General features: G+C 35.8%; 1 protein-coding gene across 1 annotated transcript in view; it reads right to left on the bottom strand.

Annotated features, from left to right (window-relative positions):
• The window catches only part of specc1 (sperm antigen with calponin homology and coiled-coil domains 1), a 145,553-nt gene that overhangs the window by 104,403 nt on the left and 19,083 nt on the right, over nt 1–22,067 (bottom strand). Inside the window, exons 2-3 of the mRNA XM_073839753.1 lie at nt 4,555–4,749; nt 3,940–4,075 (exon numbers count right to left, since the gene is read on the bottom strand). Of these exons, the coding sequence (XP_073695854.1) occupies nt 3,940–4,075; nt 4,555–4,716 (298 nt within the window). The 5' untranslated portion in view covers nt 4,717–4,749. The remainder of the gene's footprint in view (nt 1–3,939; nt 4,076–4,554; nt 4,750–22,067) is intronic.

The raw sequence follows: 22,067 nt of genomic DNA, 5'->3' as shown, positions 1-22,067 counted from the left end.
AACTCCTGTAAGCTGACAGTGTGGAACAGGGTGACAATGCAGTATTCACACGTACGCTAAAACCACCACACTGAGTCATACACTTAATATGTCTCACAATGACATAAGCGTTATTACATCCAGCCTGACTGTCCACATAATCATCCAGACTCTATACGGTAACTGATAACAGCATCACAGAGCTGAGAAGTGTTGTGTTGTGTATTGGAAACTGAAGAAATGGGAGTGTTAATTAAAAGATAACAAGACATGTGACCTTCAGCAAAACGTTGTCCACCAACAGACAGATGTTATTTATTGATGAGAGACTATGTGCTTCTCACTTCATTTCACTTTGGAGACCTAACAGCAAAGGAAAGCTTCATTTAAATATTGATGAGGGCCTGCTATGGCTGGCTAAGGTGATGTGAGAGTTGTCATATACTGTAGCAGTGGCTGATAAAGATTCTTGTCTGCCTTAAATTATATTTTCAACATAACTATTTTACATTTCGATGAATTGGAGAATTATTTTGAATTTTATTTTCATATGATCTTACATCCACTAAGTTAGAGTTAGACTAAGAAAAGCTATGTGTAGGAATGTATCCCCCCCCCCCCCTAAAAATCATACTTTTCCATACACTTTCATATTTGTCAACTGCAAAAGTAGTTACCTTTTCTCATAAGATCAGGTTGATATTTCAGAGTGTAATTTGTTTACAGTGTTAGTTTTATTCTGATGATCTCTATTTAATACTTTATTTTACTGCGAATAACTATTAAACATTCAGAAATACCCAATAATGAAATGAATATATATTATATATATATATATATATATATATATATATATATATATATATATATGGGTGTTCAAAAGTTTGGGATCCGTATGATTTCTAATGAAGGTTCTAAAGAAGGTTCTTATGCTCATCAAGGCTGCATTTATTTAATCAAAAATCCAAAAAACAGTAATATTGTGAAATATTTTTTCAGTGTAAATTACTGTTTTCTATGTGAATATATTTTAAAATGTAATTTATTCCTGTGATGCAAAGCTGAATTTTCAGCATTATTACTCCAGTCTTCAGTGCCACATGTTCCTTCAGAAATCATTAATTATCAATGTTGAAAACAGTTGTGGTGCTTAATATTTTGTTGGAACCTGTGATAACTTTTTTTCAGGATTCACCAAGGATCTTATAGATAGTATATAAAAAGTGATAGCAAAGACTTTTATTGTTAGAAAAGATTTCTATTTCGAATAAATGTTGTTCTTGTTAACTTTCTATTCATCAAAGAATCCTGAAAAAATAATCACAGGTTCTAAAAAATTTTAAGCAGCACAACTGTTTCCAACATTGATAATAAAAGTAATAAATCAGCATATTAGAATTATTTCTGAAGGATCATGTGACACTGACACTTGAAGTAATGGCTGATGAAATTCAGCTTTGCATCACAGAAATAAATTATATTTTAAAATATATTAAAATAGAAAACCATTATTTTAAACTATGATAACATTTCACAATTTCCCTGTTTGTTTTTTGTTTTTTTTGTATTTTTAATCAAATAAATGCAGCCTTGATGAACATAAGAGGATTCTTTAAAAAAAACATTAAAAATCTTACTGATCCCAAACTTTTGAACAGTGTATATACAATTTTATGTCAACTTTAGACCCCAAAAATAAAATCTCAGGTTCATATAAGGATTAATAATGAAAAAAATCCATTAAAAAACAGTTCATGACCACTATAAATTATAATAATAATTCACAATATTACAGACTTAACTGTATTTTTGCTAAAATAAACGCAGCCTTGTTCACAGTTCCTGACCTCTTTAAATTGTAATAATATTTCACAATATTACTCTTTTTTCGAAAACATAAAAAATATCTTTCCAATCTTAAACTTTTAAACCGTGGTCTATTTCAGAATATGGGAATATTTTAAAAATGATGAACCACAGAAGATTCATAAGGGTAATGTGAATAATGGCACAAGTTAAGGATTTAGGTAAACTATCTTTCAACAAAATACAAAAAAGTCCCATATTTCCTAGTGTCATTATGTCTAGCATGTAACCATGATGATAATAATTCCATTCTATTTTTCATGTTCTCATTTACCTCACTGATTGAGCGCATTAGCACCTCCTTTGCCTACAGATAAAACAGCCAGTCGAGCATCACAAGAAGTACAAAGAATTCTGCTCCACCCTGACTCTGGTATTGTACCATAGAGCCAATCCCGCAGAAGTGATGCAGCCAGGCAGCATTCCTGTTCGACACAATGTCTAGCTTGCATCTTTTTTTCCATGTGTGGGAATGTCGACGAAAAAGGAATTATTCATATATTAGACTCCATCAACCCAGTTCAACAAGTTAAATAAGCAATCGAGACATGCACGCATATGCAGATACAATGCCTCATAATGTTACTATCCAATTAGAAGCAAATCAAACCCTTTTTTATGGTTCTGTTTCCATCATCTAATACTCTAGGGTAAATCATGTTTTCCATATTATATCAGCTTTGGACAATGTTCATTTCATCTCATCATATTCTTCTAGTAGAGTACAAGTCCAAAAAGTGATCCTTACACAAATACATAATTAAATATTGAACTGCCATCACTGGCACAGAACAGAGCCTGTCCAACTGATTCACTAAAAACAAACTCAGAGTAAGAACTAATGCATTGCAGAACAGGATATGAATCAAAGGGCTGCTCTTATTGTCAGAGAACAGTGTCCTGGTGCCCTCTAGAGGTGATTAGCAGCATTCACAAGAGCTGTGCATTTCAAGACATTGGGGATAGTTCCCTTAATAGGTAATGGTTCCTGCTCAGAAATGAAAATTCTGTCATTATTTACTCATCCTCATCTTGTTTTAAACCTGTATGACTTTCTTTCTTCTTCAGAACATAAAAGTTAGTTTGGTTAAAAACATTCTAAAAAAATATATAATTCAGTGTGTACCAAACACATATTTGGAACATGAGGGTTGAGTAAATGATGAACTATCCCTTTAACATTTTATGACAATACTAATGTTGTCAGATTGTTGTTTATCATGTATCATGGGAGAGTGCATCTACTGTGTGTAAATATCATTATTGTGAAAAATGGACATTTGTAATATAAAGTATGCTGTCCATAGGGCTCTATGAAATTAATTGTATATTTTTTTGTAAAAAATATTTTTTTCTGTTTGAATTTTTTTGGATTTCGTTTTCTAGACATAGTTTTAATGGTTAATTAAAAAGCATGTCTGATTAACTTACACAATTTAACAGCAAAACAAATTGAACAAAAAAATAAATTCTTAAGGCCCTATACATTTTCCCCTCAAATTTAGTTTTATTTTTTACCAAATTCTGTGTTCTTTATTCATTTTATTATTTTGCTCTCAATTTGAATGGTTTTTATTACATTTTAATATTATTATTAATAATAATTGATTTTAGAAATAATTAATTTATAATTTTTTTTTTTTTTTCAAAAATACTGTGTTGTGTATTTACATTTTTCTGGTAAATCATTTCTGGTAAATCATTTTACTGGTAAATAACAGACAGACATAACATGAAGGTTCATATTTAAATAGTATTTTGTGGCTTAATATTCACAAACACTAGTCTATGTCTTGTTTTGATTTAAGTGTACTGACCTACTTTTGATTTATTCATCCTAAATTGGGATTAAATTCCATTTTTATGACTGGATTTCACGATTCTGTCTGCGTTTTCCACATCTGGAAATCTTAGGCCCCTACATCCAAACAATAATTACCAGTTAAGAGACAACTTAAGATGTTAAATAGCATTACTATTAAATCATTTCAAAAAGAACAAAGTCATTGCTGAATAGTTTTATGACTGCACGCCATTAGGAAATAAGTATGACTGCTTGAGTTTTATGAGATTGTATAAGATGTAGAATCCTACTTGAAGCGCTGCGTGGTCTGTTGTCTGAAAGCTCGGCGATGGCTCCTGTGGTGACGGTCTTCTTTATGCGGGACACTGCAGCCACTGAACCCTGAACAGGTTTAGCCAGAGCATCATCACTGCTTGCTCTTTTTATCTGCACAAAAACATTAGCACTGTCAGTGAAACAGCTAAGAATTTAATTTCTGATTAAATATTATACTTAATAGTTTGTGAAATGACTTTTAGTCTATGTCTGTTATATTAATGGCCATCTAAGCTTGTGGAAAGTTGATGAAATGATCTTGTCATTCATGCAATTAAAATGAACAGTTCTCGTCCATGAAAATGAATCAATATAGTACCAACTTCTGACCAGCAAAAGCAACGACAAACTCTTCGGATCAGAATGAGTAACATTAATGACATTATTACATGACTTAATGACTCAAAACAGTGGATTAGGCTTACAAATTGAAGGTTACAAGTTTGCAGCTCTGAGGCTGATGAGGAATATAATGAACATAACATCTTGCAGTTTATTTAGTGTTTTCCATCACTGTTTTTCTGCATTCTGTGCGCTGCGTCAGTGTCCCATTCATTTTTTTGGCATATTAGATTAGTGTTACAGCTCACCTTGCTGAGTCGCAAATCAGAGGCAATGGTGCTGGACGATCTTGAGGTCCTCATCCCGATGTTGCTGGAGTATGTGCTTTGGGAGCTGTTGGTAGACAGCTTTGCACGCTCCGGGGCTCCCATCCTGGGAAGTGCCGCCTTGGCGGTGCCCCCTTTCAGCATGGTCTTCTCCGTTCACAACTCTTACTACTTGTTCTGTGGACAAAGCAAGAAGAGAAAGCAGAGGTTCAGAGTTAGATGGTTGAGTTCAGATTATAGCACAGGAAATAGTTTAATCCTAATGGGATTGCTGCATACAAACACTTAAAACGTGAATCTGAATTCAGCAGAAACAGAACACCCATTGTTAAAAAAAACACAAATTCTATTTATTCTTGCATGTTTGTTTAATAAACACTTTGGCTTACTTGGTAATAAAGCATTCATCTTTTAATAAGTGCATACCCAAACCAGACAAAATTACTACTTGGGAAATTACTACTACTAGGAAAAAATCAGAGAGTGATTTCAAGTTGGTATTAAAATTTCAAAGTATCGCTCGGCTCAGATCATGGTTTATTTATTTCCTGAATTCAATGTAGTGCTCATTAAATCATTCAGAATTCTGCATGTTTTAAATCCAAAAAAGTGGAGAAAAAAAAGCAGCAAAGAAAATAACCTTCCAGGAAGATGCAGGATCGCTCAACAGATATCATCTTAATGCCAGTGAAAGTGGGGCTATTTAGAGTGAGAGAGATAAGGAAGAGAGAGAGAGAGACAGAGTGAAAAAGACATAACCTAAAGATAAATCTGAAGACGGTTCCTGTGACTAAGCATGTGCTATTATTAAGTAATCTAGTAATCAAAAGCATTCATCAGAGACCCAGCATCCTCAATTCAGAGTGTAGGTCTCACCCTAGCTTCTCTAAAACTATTGATGTACAGAGAGACTGAGTGACTCAAAGTTAAAGCAGGAAATATTAGTGAACAAAGCAGAGGTAATGTGAGACAAGTGGACAGGTGGCCATTGACTGAAAGAGACATGAGTGCTCTTCAAAACAGAGAAGGGAAGAGGGTGAGGGAGCTAATGTATTTTGTAGAGAGCCGAGCATATACCCTTGTGGGTTGCTCTCATTGATTTGAATGATGGTGGGGTGCAAATGTACACAGGCCCAACCATTAACAACATCCCAGGAGATATGTCACGATAAATATATGAACAGCAGAACCTTATCAATGAGAAACACTTCAGTACACAAAGAATAATCTTACTACACTTAGCTCCACCTTTCACTCTTTTCTTGTTTTCCCATTCATAAACAGCAAAAATTTGCTTTAAGGGATAGTTCACCCAAAAATGAAAATGTGATGTTTATCTGCTTACCCCCAGGGCATCCGAGATTTTTAGTTTCTTCAGTAGAACACAAACAAAGATTTTTAACTCAAACCATTGCTGTCTGTCAGTCATATAATGGCAGTCATATAATTGCAGAAAAAACAAAGCCACCTACATCTCGGATGCCCTGGGGGTAAGCAGATAAACATCAAATTTTCATTTTTGGGTGAACTATCACTTTAATATTCAAGTATAACTTGAACTATTCGTCTCACTGTAGGGTGCAGTGAGTGACCTATGACTAATAAAATGAGTATCTGATCTCTGACTCCTCACATCTTAAAGGGATACATCAGGAGACGGCATTATTTTTGTTTTCTTTGTGCACAAAAAGTATTCTCGTACAGTAGCTTCATAACATTAGGCTTGAACCACTGATGTCACATGAACTATTTTAATGATGTCCTTACTACCTTTCGGGTCATGAATGTGGTAGTTGCCCTGCTGTCTACGCAGGGTCAGAAAGCTCTTAGATTTAAACAAAAATATCTTAATTTGTGTTTTGTAGACGAACTAAGGACTTGTGGGATTGGAACAACATGAGGGCAAGTAACTATCTTCAACCTGCTGAAATGTTGCTAAAAATATATTTCCTTTCCAAAAGTACATGAATAATAATATATTTCAACACTAACCTGCCAAGGTTGAGCGTTTGTCTTCTCATAAACAGTATTTTTATCTTACTGATCATATTTTATACCTCTATGAATCTACGGTTTTAAATGAATCTGCCTAATAAAAATTAACCATGGTTTTACTATAGTAAAAATGTAGTAAAATTCTATAATAGTTTTTTTTTTTTTTTTTTTTTTGCAGATTACCATTACCAATCACAATTTTACTACAAATACAACAGTTAAACTATGGTTAGTGTAGCAAAACCTGGGTTAATTTGTGTTTATGGTTTAAATACAATCGCTAATTTTTGGTTTTATTTGTAGTAAAACCATGGTTAATTTTCTAAGAGCAGTATTGCGTGTGTGCATTGGTGCTCATATTCCAGTGTTTAAAATGGCTGAATGAATGTGCAATAACTGCCTTAAAGAAATTGAATGATGTTAAACATTTAATTAATGCGTTTACAGTGAGACTGCATTAATATTCGTATTTTGGCATTGCATATAATGAAATGATTGTGAATTAAATATTACACAGAATAGTGACTAACATTGTAATGGTTAATAATGGTTAATTCAGTCCCACTTTACATTAGGTGGCCTTAACTACTATGTATGTACATTTAAATTAATCATTTGGTACAATGTACTTATTGTGTACATACATGTTTTTACACTGTACTTATTTTTTGTTAAAAAGCTAGATGTAATTACATTAATTTCTGTAATTACCACTGTTGACCTATCCCTTACACCGTAATCCACCCTTAAAGGTCCACTGAAGTGCCTTGAAACACGCAGCGTTATTCTATGTGGTGACGTACTTTTAACTGAAACAAAAACATATCGCCCAGCCCCGCCCACTAATTTTGAATAGCCAATAGCGTTCCAAATATCTGCTCGGGCCAGAGCCGTTGAGCTCGGTAAAGCCGCATTTGTAAGCTTATGACAGCCACAGACTAATAAATTACCCCACAGATTCAATATGAAACTCTTGCTAAAACGAAATAGTGATCATAATCATGCTGAGGCTGTGTAGTTTAATACATGCCGACCGCACATATGAGCGCATATGATCTGCTCCGGGTGTGTAGGGGGCGGGACATTACGGACTCTAGAGAGCATTTGATTGGACAGAACGTTTGATGAGAAACTGAAGTGCACGGTGATATCATCCAAATCCTTGATTCATATTGGCGGAAGTGACGAGACTGTAAGTTTTGAATGCCCATATCTTGTAAACGCGAATTTTGTCTTTGTTTTGCAGCACACTAGCTTATAGATAACCTTCAGGCTAATATATTCATACTAAAAGCCAAAAAACTTTAATTTTGATTTCAGGGGGACTTTAAACCTACCCATACCACTAAACCTGTCCCGAACCTTACCCATATCCCACCTTAATAGAAGTGTTTTGCAAGTACATAATAGTTAAGGCCACCTAATATAAAGTGTGACCATTAATTCTGATAATTCTTATTTATCAGATCTTACACACACTGCAGCGTTGCAATTACTAATAGTTTAGAGCACTGACACACTGTGGTGAAACAATCATGTATGTTTACCAGCCACTACTTTCTCAGATCAGCTTACGTTCCGTACACAGTAATCATCAGAATATCTCTTCTCCTTTCTCTGAAAATGTCTGGATTTTAAAATCCTCCCACAAACTGTCATTTTAATAGGCATTTAAGTCAACTAGATGATTACAACACATTGAAAATATACATAACCGGAAATAACTTAGCTGTATTATTTGAAAAAGGAAGTGTGTCATAAGGCTCAGTGCAAGTAGTCCATTGAGGGAAACAAAATTACAAGTTTAAACTGTGGCCCCTGTAAGGAGGTGGTTCTCAGCCAGTGGGTCTCAGGTCAAAACTTTGTCAAGTTGGCTTATTTAAAATTTTCCTATAATGAGTGAAAACCACCAGTGTTGTATTATTATTATACTTTTTTTCTCTCTTTGTGTTATGGACAACAGTAGTCATCTTTGTGTTATGGCGCAAACAAATTTTGGTTGAATAGAATGTCAACTAATTTCGGCGTCATTTCAGCCCTAGTAGACATGGTGTCAGTCCAATGGTCTAGTGTAGGTCCAATGGACTACTTGAGATGGATTGACCCCAACATGAGTGGAAAAAAATCCACTCCAAACCACATGTAAAACTACACACTGACATGCACACTGACTGCTGTTGGCAAGAAGACAGTAAATATATGGTGGGTGGGTGTAATTAGAAGAAGCCTGTGAATGCTTATCTGATTACAGCACATTATGCAGACTGTTTGAAGGAACAGTCATATGACGGAAGTACCCAACAGTCCCCTTTGAAGATCACACAACAAACAAAGAGCACACAAGGATACTGTGATACTGTGATAGGAACCTTTAGAATGACAAATATAACGCCATTACTTTGTATTACCATTGTATTCCTTTATAAATGCTGAATTTGAGTTTAAGTTTTAAACCCATGATAATCTCAGTAGTTTGCAGGCCCTTAAAATAGAGTGTAATTTCAAATCTCACTGCCATTTCATCAGGTCAAAATATTGCAATAGTCATGTCTTACATATTTGTATCTCTTTGTATTGCAGCCAAAATGTCAGCCTTACGAACTCAAGGGAATTGAAGGTTAACCTTGCTGTTAATAGCCTACAAAACCTACATCAGCAGTTTGGAGCACAGGAGAGGTTAGCACGCTTCGCTCTAATAGCTTTCAAGCAGCTTTCAAGGGACACTGGCACAGAACATGTACAGTTATGTGATACTACCTTCAGTTTGCCTATGAAAAACAGGCCGGTCGCTCATGATGCTGTCCCATATAAAGCGACCCAAATTGAAATCTACTGTCCCAAAAGCAAGCAGGCAAAACGTAAACTTCCAAGTGCAGGCTTTAAAAAGGAACATTAACACCCTCTGCTCATATAATTTTAATCTATTCTACAGATGATTCAGTATGAAAATTGAATGTCCTCTCCAACATACTGCGTATTCCACATTCAAAAATATGCTCAAATCAAAATGTAATTGAATCAATTCATGAAATCTGTGTCAATATACAGCACTATGGTTTGCAGCGCAGCTATAAAGGGATATGGGATATCGGTCAGCAAGGCATCCTAATCTAGAAAACCATTCTGGGAATTTTCTAAATTAACAGCCTGAAAAACATGAGCATTTTACCTAGTTTTAAATCCTGAGTTTTTCTTTTAATTCCATATCTATTTTCTTTTATTTACTTTATATTTTAAGACACATGTGACCCTAGACCACAAAACTAGTCATAAGTAGCACAGTATTATTTGTAACAATAGCCAAAAATACATTGTATGGGTCAAAATTATTGATTTTTTTTTATGCCAAAAATGATTGGCATATTAAGTAAAGATCATGTTCTATGAAGATATTTTGTAAATTTCCTACAGTAAATATATTGTTTTGATTAGTAATATGCATTGCTAAGAAATTCATTTGGACTTTAAAGACGGTTTTCACAGTATTTTTTATTTTTTTTGCAACCATTTAGATTCCAGATTTTCAAATAGTTGTATTTCTGCCAAATATTGTTCAAATACTACCAGTGCTTTTTCAAAGTTCTCAATGTCTCGTTTTAAATGTCAGGGCCCTTGGAAGTCTACCAATGAAGTGTGGCGCTACTTTGTGCCTCGTAAATGGTGTAAAACAGTGATTTATTTACATGGCTAGCCTAGTCCAGCGGTTCCCAACCGGGGGGTCGCGACCCACTAGGGGGCCTCAGTGATCCTCCAGGGGGGCCGCGAGATATCTTAAAATTAATTTAAATATTATCCTATAATTGTTTAATTTCATTATTAATACGCTAAATGAAAATAATAAAAGCACAGCCTCTCTCGTGTTCTGTGATCGATTGCTTCAGACTCGGCACAGCAAGCCTCATCGCACTGTTAAATACAGACTAAATGGCGGCTCAAAACTTCCAAACGCTGTACGCAAACTACTGTTTCATCTCTCAGCTGCATGCATGAAGCAAACCGTCGCTCTAATGTAAAGGTAAAAATGATTAGTGTCATAATAACGAACTTGCGCGTGCCTAATGTAACACTCGTGTATGTCAAAGTCGTACATGAGACACGCAAGTCCGCTATTGATTCACAAACTATGCGCGCTCTCGGGCTCTTATCCCTATCTTATTTTTGCGTGAAATTTCAAACATTTGCCTAGTTGTCCAAATTATTGTCCTTTGAGTGTTTTATAATGGATGCTCACCCATAGAAGAGGAGTGAGGCTCGGTGTTTATGAGCATCAGGCGCGCACTGACAGAGTTCACTGATCCCAAACCTTCACATCGATGTGTTTCAACAGATTTAGAATGTATTTGCTGTATTTTGAATTTGTGTATTATTTTTTTAATGGATACAAACAGTAGATATTCAGTCAGTCAAGTTCAAAGGGATAGGTTTAGTGGTCTTTTGGTATCTCCCTGTTATACGGCAGGTTCACTTATTTAAGAAAAAGTACTCTGAAGTTGTAAAGAATGTCTTAAGTAAAATAATTTTAAAAGTTAGAATTGAGCAGAGGTTTTCTTTAAAGATTATAAGGTAAACTTAAGTTTTAATTTAAAGTTTGTTTGATTTTTGAGTTTTTTTATAACATGCAGTAGAAGAATAATAAGGCAAAACAAATGTTTTGGTTAATAAAAAAAGGTTTCAAAATAAATATTTTTTCTTTACTGCGGAAGCACTGTATAAGAGGACATGTCAGGCATAGGGGGGCCTTGCAAAATTGTCCGGAGAAGGAGGGGGGCCCCAGAGTAAAAAAGGTTGGGAACCCCTGGCCTAGTCCGATGCCCTATTCACCCTCATTGACAACCTGTTGTTAGCATTGGCTAACTAACGCCAGATTTCGGACTGCAGTGGACAAGCCGAGATGAGCTATGAAGGGTAAGTTCACACTCGGTATCATGATTCAACACACTTTAGGTCAATATCACACCGGACTTCTCCTTTAAAATCGATCATTTGCCATTTAGATTAATATAGCAACTGTAGTCTCTTGAAAAATCAGGGAGAAGATATTTAGGAAAAAAATTCTTCCTCAACCTATCAGCATGCAAAATGCTAAACTTAGGGTGAGTCAAACAGTGTTTTTATTATTAACAGATGAATTCCTCCTACTTGCAATGTGAGGATGATGATGCAGTATAACCATTTTCCTGTTAGTGTGAGAGAGAGGAAGAGAGAGAGGAAGCTCATAATGACTCAAGAGTTCTCAGTTTCAGCTGTTAATGACGCATGGACTCAAGCCACAATACAAAAAGAGCAAACAATTTTGTACTGGCCTATTCTAATATCAAAATGGACTACATGCTTCTTCCATTTCGACAACAAACAAAAAAAACCTTCTGCATAAACATTTACTTTTGAGATGAGGGTGAGGCAGACCCAAATCCTTCTGGTTTGAGGTTAGTAGTGTGTGCTGCATGTTATCGCTGTGAAACCGGTTTGAGAGGATGTAGAAGCTAAATATCAGGCAGCTTCATCACATCCTCTCAGCATTTTTCTGGCCTCAGCTAGAGTCCTAAAATAAATCAACAGCATTTCAACAAAAGGGGATATGAAAAGGTGGCCCGACAGTCCAGATTAGTTCCTTAAATGCAACATGTGAAGACATGAAACTAACAACAGGGAACTTGAGGTATCCAACTTAAGTTGAAAACTGTTTGCGCAAGTAATTGGCCTCTGCTCTCTCGAACATAACCGCATACACACACCCACCCACAAATATGTAAGTGCTCCCATTATAGCACCAGTGCCAGTAGCTACATCTACTATGTTAAAAGAAAAACACAGACATTCATATGGTGTGAATGTGAAAGAGAGGGGGAAAAGATGAAGATGTCAAGTAGTGTTTTTAAAGTCACAGCAGAGCATAAGCCCCACTGGTACAGCATTTACTTACACTCTGAAGTCTATTAACAGTGTGATCACAAGGGTACCAAACGATTCCCAGAGTCCCAGCTAAATCACAGTAAGCAGCTTTCAGCATCTATGACGCTATTGTTGTTCCTCATGTGTTAGTGACTACTGACTGTACCCACAATCACTATGTTGTGTTGTAACCTGCTGAAAAAGCTCCTTTTCAGAAGTGGATAGATCGACTGGCTGTAACTGGACAAATTCCAGTTTTAACTACAGTTGTCAGACAATAAAATACATTTTAATGTAACTGCTAAAAAATTAAAATGACAAGAAATGTTTGAGAGGCCCAATATTACAACATTACAACATCAGAGACAGATAAATCTACATAGACATTAGCGCAACAAACAACCACATCTTATACTATACAGCTGAGGTCAAAAGGTTACACCCTCCTTTCAGAATCTGCGAAATGTACATTATTTTACCAAAATAAGAGGGATCATACAAAATGTATGTTATTGTTTATTGATTCACTGACCTAAATAAGATATTTCACATAAAAGATGTTTACAAATAGTCCACAAGGGAAAATAATAGTGGAATTTATAAAAATGAACTTGTTCAAAAGTTTACATCCCAAACAACAAAGTGATTCTTAATACTGTGTTGTTACCTAAATTATCCACAGCTGTGTTTTTTCGTTTAGTGATAGTTGTTCATGAGTCACCTGCTTGTCCTGAACAGTTAAACTGCTCACTGTTCTTCAAAAAAATCTATTGGATCCCAGAGAATCTTTGGTTTTCCAAAATCTTTTCACACTGAGGACACCTGAGGGACTCATATGCTATTACAGGAGGTTCAAACACTCACTGATGCTTCAAAAGAAAAAAAAACTATGCATTAAGGGCGGGGGATTGAAAACTTATGAACAGAATGAAGATGTGTTCTTTTTTTTCATATTTTTCCTAAATATATATATTTTTTCATAATAGTACTGCCCTTCAGAGGCTACAGAAGACAAAATAAGTTACATTTACCCTGATGTTCAAATTCAAAAAGTTTTCACTCCCCAGCTCTTAATGCATTGTGTTTCTTTTTGAAGCATCAGTGAGTGTTTTAACCTTCTGTAATACTTGCATGTGAGTCTCCAGTTGTCCTCAGTGTGAAAAGATGGATCTCAAAATCATACAGTCATTGTTGGAAAGGGTTCAAATAGATAAAAATGCTGGAAAACCAAAGCATTTCACAGTACTAAGAATCAGGGGGATGTAAACTTTTGAACAGGGTCATTTTTAGAAATTCAACTATCATTTTCTCTTGTGGACTATATGTTAACATCTTTTATCTGAAATATCTTATTCAGGTCAGTACTAAATAAACAATATAATGCATTTTGTATGATCTTATTTTAATGAAATAATTCATTTTGCAGATTCTAAAGAGGGATGTGAAACTTCTGACCTCAACTGTATTTTACAGCACTGCAAATAAAGTTCTTACATGCTTCATGTTTTGAGATCTTCAGCATGACTTAGAGTGGAAGAACTAAGTGAGCACAGTTGTTTCGGGAATATCCTGGCCTAAAGTTTGAACAACCTGACAGAGCTCCTCTGTGTGAGTGTACGGAATCTGTGAGTGTCGAGACAAGAGTGCCGTGACAAGGCTTTCCAAACCTTCTGTCATTTATACACGTTTCGCTTTTTTGTGGTTGGCCACTCATAAACCATGACTGATGCCAAGACTATAGAGCAAAAGGGCAGAGACAGTAATAAGGGTGGAAGAAAAGAAAGAGAGCTAGTCAAAACAGGGATTTTCAAATTGCATTAAAGACTGTCTTTGTGTCTTTGTTTTAGTTTCAAAGTAAAAAAGCAGCCGTTTGTGGTCATCAGTAAAATGGAAGTTAAGAGTAGCCACGTCTCAGCATCTATCTTTCAAGACTTTGCTAATGAGCGAGACGTTTAAAGAGAGATTTATGAGCCGCCAAATGCTGTTTTACACCCAAGAAAGAGATTTCAAACATGATTAAGGCCAGGTCCTGCATACTTGCATCCCAGTATTGCACGAGGAAAACAAACCTGGCTTTTAAATGGTATCAGACAGGCCACAGCATGATATAGTGGAAACTCTTCTAAACAGCCTGCATAAGGTGGACAGAAAGTACGGAAAGTAAAAAAGTGGGGGGAAATCGCTCTGATCAGCCAAGCTTGAGCCACGCTCAAGTATAAATCAAGAAAGAAATTTGGCTGGGATCACTGTAGGTAAACCAAATGTGAATAATATTCACACAAGCAAGAATTATTGAAGACTTAGGTCATATTACGGGTGGGCGATTTTCTGATTCTATTGATTAATTTGAATGTAGTGTTTTGGCACAATTTTTTTAGGAATCACGGTTTTGAAGAAAAATATTAGCAAACATTACAATTAGACACGTTGACTATACGCCCAGGATTTAAAAAAAAAATGATCCTACTGCATGATTAGGCACTCTATAATGGACCATAACACAGAATCGCTAAAACATATCTTCACGCAGAAAGTGCTTTTGCATTGGAAAACACAAAACAAGATGCAAGATTATGAGACACAAGTTGAACTTCTTTTAAAAGATTAGTTCGCTTCCAGAATAAAAATTTCCTGATAATTTACTTATCCAAGATGTTCATGTCTTACTGTCTTCAGTCAAAAAGAAATTAAGGTTTTTGAGGAAAACATTCCAGGAATTTTCTCCATATAGTGGACTTTAATGGGGATCAAGGGGTTGAAATTGCAATTTCAATGCAGCTTCAAAGGGTTCTCCAAGCTGAGGAATAAGGTCTTATGCAGTAAGATGATCAGTCATTTTCAAAAAAATAATTATAATTTATATACTTTTTAACCATAAACGTTCGTCTTGCACTAGCTTGACTCATTGAATCATGCATGTGTGATTTAGGTGGAAGTACTGACCCAGTGTTTACAAAGCAAACGTGCAAATAAAGTCAAACACCCTTTACAAAAAAAGGTAAAACAACGATGTTGGACAATTTTGAAGTTTGAGGAGAAAATGAGATGGAGTTTTACATCCTAGCCTACTTTTTGAAGCCAAATACAAATACACACGTGACTTTTCCAACATGATTACGTAATGCGTGAAGACACATGCGCAGTACAGAGCTAGTGCAAGATGCATTGCAGAGCTAGTGTAAGATTGGTCATTGGAAAACGACCAATTGTTTTGCTAGATAATACCCTTATTCCTCAGCTGGGATTGTGTAGAGCCCTTTGAAACTGCTATGAAACTGCAGTTTAGACCTTCGACTTGTTGGCTCCCATTGAAATACACTATACGGAGAAAAATCCTAGATTGTTTTCCTTAAAAACCTTACTTTCTTTTTGACTAAAGGAATAAAGACATGAACATCTTGGATGACATGGAGTTGAATAAGTTATCAGGAAATCTTTATTTTGGAAGTGAACTGATCCTTTAAGTTGAGCTCTATATTTTTTAGAACACCATTTCATGTGAGAGACACTGCGAAAGACGCAAGACACAAGCACAATAATCAAACGCTTCTCAAGCACATGTTTACATAGAAAAAACTATGGAAAAGCAGTGCAGTAAAATGCAAAAAACTTGTAAAGAGCTACTACTGTATGTCTGATGTTTGCATGATGGTGACAGGTTAAAAGGTTCTGTTATTTTCTTTGCTTTTAAAAAACATTTCTAGTTAAAAGTAACCTACTACTCTAAAACTGAAGTCTACATTTTGAATTATTTAACATTTTTCTTAATTTATATTATTACAAATGTAAAGACAAGTTTGTACAATATTTGCCTTAATACAGTTCACATTCACCTTGGTTTTTCATTTTTCATTTTTTATTAAGTACTGACCTGAATAAGATATTTATCCTTCAGGTTCCACAAATTCTTTGGTTTTTCAGCATTTTTGTGTATTTGAACCCTTTCCAACAATGACTGTATGATTTCCTACAGAAGGAAAACCGATGCATTAAACATTTTGAATTTGAAGATCAGGGTAAATGTATCTTATTTTGTTTTCTGGGGAACATGTAAGTATCTTCTGTAGCTTCTGAAGGGCAGTACTAAATAAAAAATATATGATATTTAGGCAAAATAAGACAAATTTACACATCCTCATTTCATTCAAAAGCTCTTAATGCATTGTGTTTCCTTCTGGGAGCTTCAGTGAGTGTTTGAACCTTCTGTAAGGTTCATTTTTTATAAATTCAACTATTATTTTCTCTTGTGGACTGTATGTAAACATCTTTTATGTGAAACATCTTATTCAGGTTAGTACTAAAAAAATACATGCATTTTGTATGATCTCTCTTATTTTGGTAAAATAATTAACATTTTGCAGATTCTGCAATGTGTATGTAAACTTTTGACTTCAACTGTATTTTATGCGTCTTGTCAGCAAAGATATGTAAGTGAATTTGTTTGACATTTACACCATGTTGAGCACTTGCAATAAAAGTTTTTAACATAAAGAATGTTACCTGAATCGTGTTACACTTTTAAGTTGACTAATTAAATGTTAAAAAATCTAAATCATTAAGTCAATAGGTCAAACATTCTGAAAAAAATGAAGAATTTTTTTTCCATATCACCCAGCCCTAGATCAAATAGACAAGAACATCAGCTGCAAAGACATTATGAACTCTGAACCCTTCAGTTGTGTAGTGTGTAGTAGACTATAAAACCGTCCTTGACTCCCTTTATTGTATTGTAGGGTTAAATGCCATAAAATGTAAGACCAGGCTCATTATAGCAGTCAGCTCCTTCTTTTTACCACAAGCACTGTAAATAGATGCAGTGAGCAAAAACATGCTAAAGCAACAGAACATAGTGTAACAGTGTTAATAATGCAGAGGAGTGGGTTAGGCCTCTAGCCAATACAGACAGTCTCTCTGATATCACCACCTGCTCTGTGATGGGAAGAGAAATTGAGACAGAAAGTAAGTTTGTAAGCTATAGCTGACTGAATCACTCTTTTCTAAATTTGCCAATAGAGAAATTAAAGGAGAAGTTCACTTCCAGAGCAATAATTTACAGATAATTAACTCACCCCCCTTTTCATCCAAGATGTTCCTGTCTTTCTTTTGTCAGTTGATAAGAAATTATGTTTTTTGAGGAAAACATTTTAGGACTTCTGTCCATATAGTGGACTTCTATGGTGCCCGCAAAACTCCCAAAATGCAGATTAAATGCAGATTCAAAGGGCTCTAAAGGATCCCAGCTGAGGAAGAAGGCTCTTCTAGCGAAACGATTTTCTAAACAAATGGACAGTTTATATACTTTTTAACCTCAAATGCTCGTCTTGTCTAGCTCTGCGTGTACTCTGTGTATTCCGGTTCAAGGCAGTTAGAGTAGGTCAATAAACTCCCATCTCATTTTCTTCTCCAACTTTAAAATCGTTCTACATCACTGCAGAAGTACCGACACAGTGTTTTACAAAGTAAATGTGCAAAGATCATCAAACACCCTTTACAAAAAAAGGTAAGATGATTTTGAAGTTGGAGAAGAAAATGAGATTGGAGTTTTTCGACATACTCTAACTGTCTTGACCCAGAATACACACAGAGCTAGACAAAACAAGCATTTGAGGTTAAAAAGTATACAAATTGGCATTTTTTTTAGAAAATGACTGATCGTTACGCTAAATAAGAGCCTTCTTCCTCGGCTGGGATCTTTTAGAGCCCTTTGAAGCTGGATTTAAACTGCATTTTGGAAGTTCAAACTCATGGGCTCTATTGTCCACGATATGGAAAGAAATCCTGAAATGTTTTCCTCAAAAAACATAATTTCTTATCGACTGAAGAAAGTGTTAGTTGTTAGTTGTGTATATCAGTGCTTGTTTTTTGTCATTACAAAGCAAAAAGCATTAACAGTGAGATTTTTGTTTGTAAAAGGGCTGGACTGGCAGGAAAAGAACCTGGGCTTTTTTTTTTTTTTTTTTTTTTTGAAGTGCTCTATTGTTTTGACTTGTTATTGAAATCACACCATACCACTTATTTTATATCCTTCCTCGACTATGACTAACTAAAATGCTCAATGCACAATCTGTCATCAAAGTGAAGCCATGAATAATGCCACTAACATCCCAATAGCAGCATGGTTTTATTTACTCATCCATTTTTGAAACCACTGCCTGAATTCCTTCATCAAAGCAATCTATTGTGATCCTTTTCATACAGATGCTGCAAAACTACAGCGTCAAAGGCAAATATATCAAGGATAGACTTACTGAACCTAGAGTAAATATCACCCGTCCACATTCTATTGGCCAATGAACAGAGAGGCCAGCACCTACATACTGGCATACAATAGCCCCCTTTACAATATTAACATGCTACTATGCATAAACAGAAGACGGAGGCATGTGTAGTAGGAACATCTATTCATGTCTTTCAAATGACCCAAGACAACAAGGCACCTACGCAAAGGACAGACAAGGGACTCTATTTATGTACTGCTCTATGCCATGGCTAGTCTTCTGAAACACTTGGAGATCATGGTTGTGTCCCAATCCACATACCTTCTGCCCTAAATCAGATGCAGTGTTAGAATTATATAAATCTCGAATCATGGCACATTAAAAAAGTATGTCAAAGGCGCCCAGATGATATACTATTTCTGGAAGATTTACAAAGTGTGTATTGTCCTCGTCTTTTCAGCTACAACTGGCCACAACAAGCCCTTGTGCTAGACATGAAGAAAAAGAGCATGTCTATTATCAGCCTCTTCAAAAGCTTGAGTCTTTTAAAGTCTGGTGGATTCTGATTGGCTAGTTGTGGTGTGGAAAAATTATTAAAAGTTAATAGTTTAAATATAGGTATAAATTGATTATGAAACTACAATTGTATGACCTGATTTCAAAGCTCTACTCAAATGTAGTCAGATCGTGGATTTAAACACATTCATTTATTTAGCATTTAAACATTCACCCCCGGTTTCACAGACAGGGCTTAAGCCTAGTCCCAGACTAAAATGTACATCTGAGCTGTTTCATCTGAAAGGAACACACAATGACTGACCTTAAAATATAGCAGTGGCTTTGTTTTGTCTCACATCAGTAATGTTTTTTCTAAGGCACATTTATAAAAATTACTTTAATGTCCTAATTGAACTATGGCCTAATCCTATAAGCCCTGTCTGTGAAACCAGGCCTTATTATACCCTGATTGGCTAGCTGTGGTGTGGAACAATTATTAAAACTTTACAGGTATAACTATAGCTATAGTTATCGAGCTTGGTTTAAATGGCTCTACATGTTTACATAAATACATATTTACTGTATAGTGCACAGTAAAAGTACAGTTGAAGTCAAAAGCTTACATACACAGATTCTTGCAGAATCTACAAAATGTTAGTTATTTTACCAAAATAAGATGGATCATACAAAATGCATGTTGACCTGAATAAGATATTTCACATAAAAGATGTTTACATGTTACAGTTTTTTACTTTAGTGAAAATCGTTCATGAATCCCTTGTTTGTCCTTACAAGTTAAACTGTTCTCTGTTCTTCAGAAAAATCCTTCAGGTCCCACAAATTCTTTGTTTTTTTTTTCAGCATTTTCAGCATTTTTGTGTATTTGAACCCTTTCCAACAATGACTTTATGCTTATAAGCATCATCTTTTCACACTGAGGGAAATCACGCATTAGGAAAGGAAAAGGAAAGGAAAGGAAGTGAGGTGAGGCCAAGTATGGTGACCCATACTAGGAATTTGTGCTCTGCATTTAACCCATCCAAGTGCACACACACAGTAGTGAACACACACACACCGTGAACACACACCCGGAGCAGTGGGCAGCCATTGCTGCGGCGCCCGGGGAGCAGTTGGGGGATCGGTGCCTTGCTCAAGGGACTCACCTCAGCCGTGGTATTGAGGGTGGAGAGAGTGCTGTACATTCACTCCCCCCACCTACAATCCCTGCCGGACCTGAGAATCGAACCTGCAACCTTTGGATTACAAGTCCAACTCTCTAACCATTAAGCCACGGCTGCCCCAAGTAGCATTAAGAGCTGGGGGTGAAAACTTTTGAACAGATGTGTACATTTTCCTTATTTTGCCTAAATATCTTTTTTTTTTTTTTAGTACTGCCCTTCAGTAGCTACAGAAGATACTTACATGTTTCCCAGAAGACAAAATAAGTTAAATTTACCCTGATCTTTAAATTAAAACATTTTTCTCCCCCTGGCTCTTAATGCATTATGTTTCCTTCTGGAGCATCAGTGAGTGTTTGAACCCTCTGTAATAGTTGCATGAGTCCCTCAGTTTTTTCTGAAGAAGAGCAGGTAGTTTAACTGTTCAGGACAAGCAAGGGACTCATGAACAGATTCTGCAAGGTGTATTTAAACTTTTGACTTGGGATACAGCCTGCTGAGTCCTGTAAGGTGGGTCACAGAAAACTCAGTAAAGTCAGTATGGGACAAATCCATCTGATTTTAACATCCCTTTAACCCAGTTTCACTTCACTCTTAACTGCTACCAAAACCAGAGTGTTTTCCATTTTTACTGCTGATTTGACATAACCCGTTAACCACAAGACCTGCTCTGCAAGTCTGGACAACATCTGTATCTCATATGAACAACTGCGGTTTCAGTCCCCTTTTATTTAGACCCACCTTTAACTGAAGGCTTGCATTCTACTTCAAAACTCTGCAAACTGTGTCTAAGAAAGGAAAACTTTTTAGTGGTAGGGTAAGATTTGACAAACAACAGATGTGCCATGATTTTCTGAGCCAATGGCTGTATTCCAGCCTAACAGCTGATTAGACAGCAGACACGTGCAAAGAACTGCCAATTAGACATAACACAGGTAGCGAGAGGCTATCACCCCATGAGTCCACTTAGGAGTGCCTTTTACTTTTTGAGACACACATAAACTAGTTGGCGGGTGGCCTTAAATTTTATTTAAATGTGACTCAGAGAAGAGTAGTAATTACGCTGAGACATCAAAAATTGATCATGAAACTTCTATAGGGCTACATTTCACAGTATTCAAAGCTCTACCCAGATGTGCCAAAAATGCAGCCCCATTTTTTTTGTAATCAGAGAAAAATTGTGGATTCAAACACATTCATTGGTTTAGCATTTAAATATTTAAAGTATTCAACTCTGCACAAGCCTAGTACATCAAAATTGATTTCAATTAGCGACAGTAAAACTGTTCAACTGTTTTACGTGATAACATTTGTTATTCAAAGTGCTTCCATGATGCTTCTAATGGTCTGTATCAGTGACTGACCTCTGCTCCAGATGCACAAATGCGCTCACACAGGGTTAATTTTGAGTCCACGTCAATGAAGCAACATCTGTAAAGCACATGGGAGCAATAAATGTGTGCTGGCCCTTAAAATGCCAAGTCATAAGCTTCGAATTACAAAGCAAGACAGGAAGTTATCATTTCCATCCAAAATCTTCTCCAGTGCTGTGGGATAGCTATTCTACAATCCCCTCTGATCTAGCATGGGCTTACAGACACACTCCCCAAGGAATTAGCAGGGATAAAAACTCATTGATAAATAATATATGAACTACTGTTGTAATGTCTTCTCCTCCCAAGGCATCCAGTCAGATGGAGAAATGTGTGCTATA

Source organism: Garra rufa, chromosome 5 (assembly GCF_049309525.1).
Source record: "Garra rufa chromosome 5, GarRuf1.0, whole genome shotgun sequence".
In the NCBI taxonomy this organism is placed as follows: Eukaryota; Metazoa; Chordata; class Actinopteri; order Cypriniformes; family Cyprinidae; genus Garra; species Garra rufa.
The sequence above is the reverse complement of the archived record's forward strand: the minus strand, read 5'-3'. Positions and strand labels throughout refer to the sequence as shown.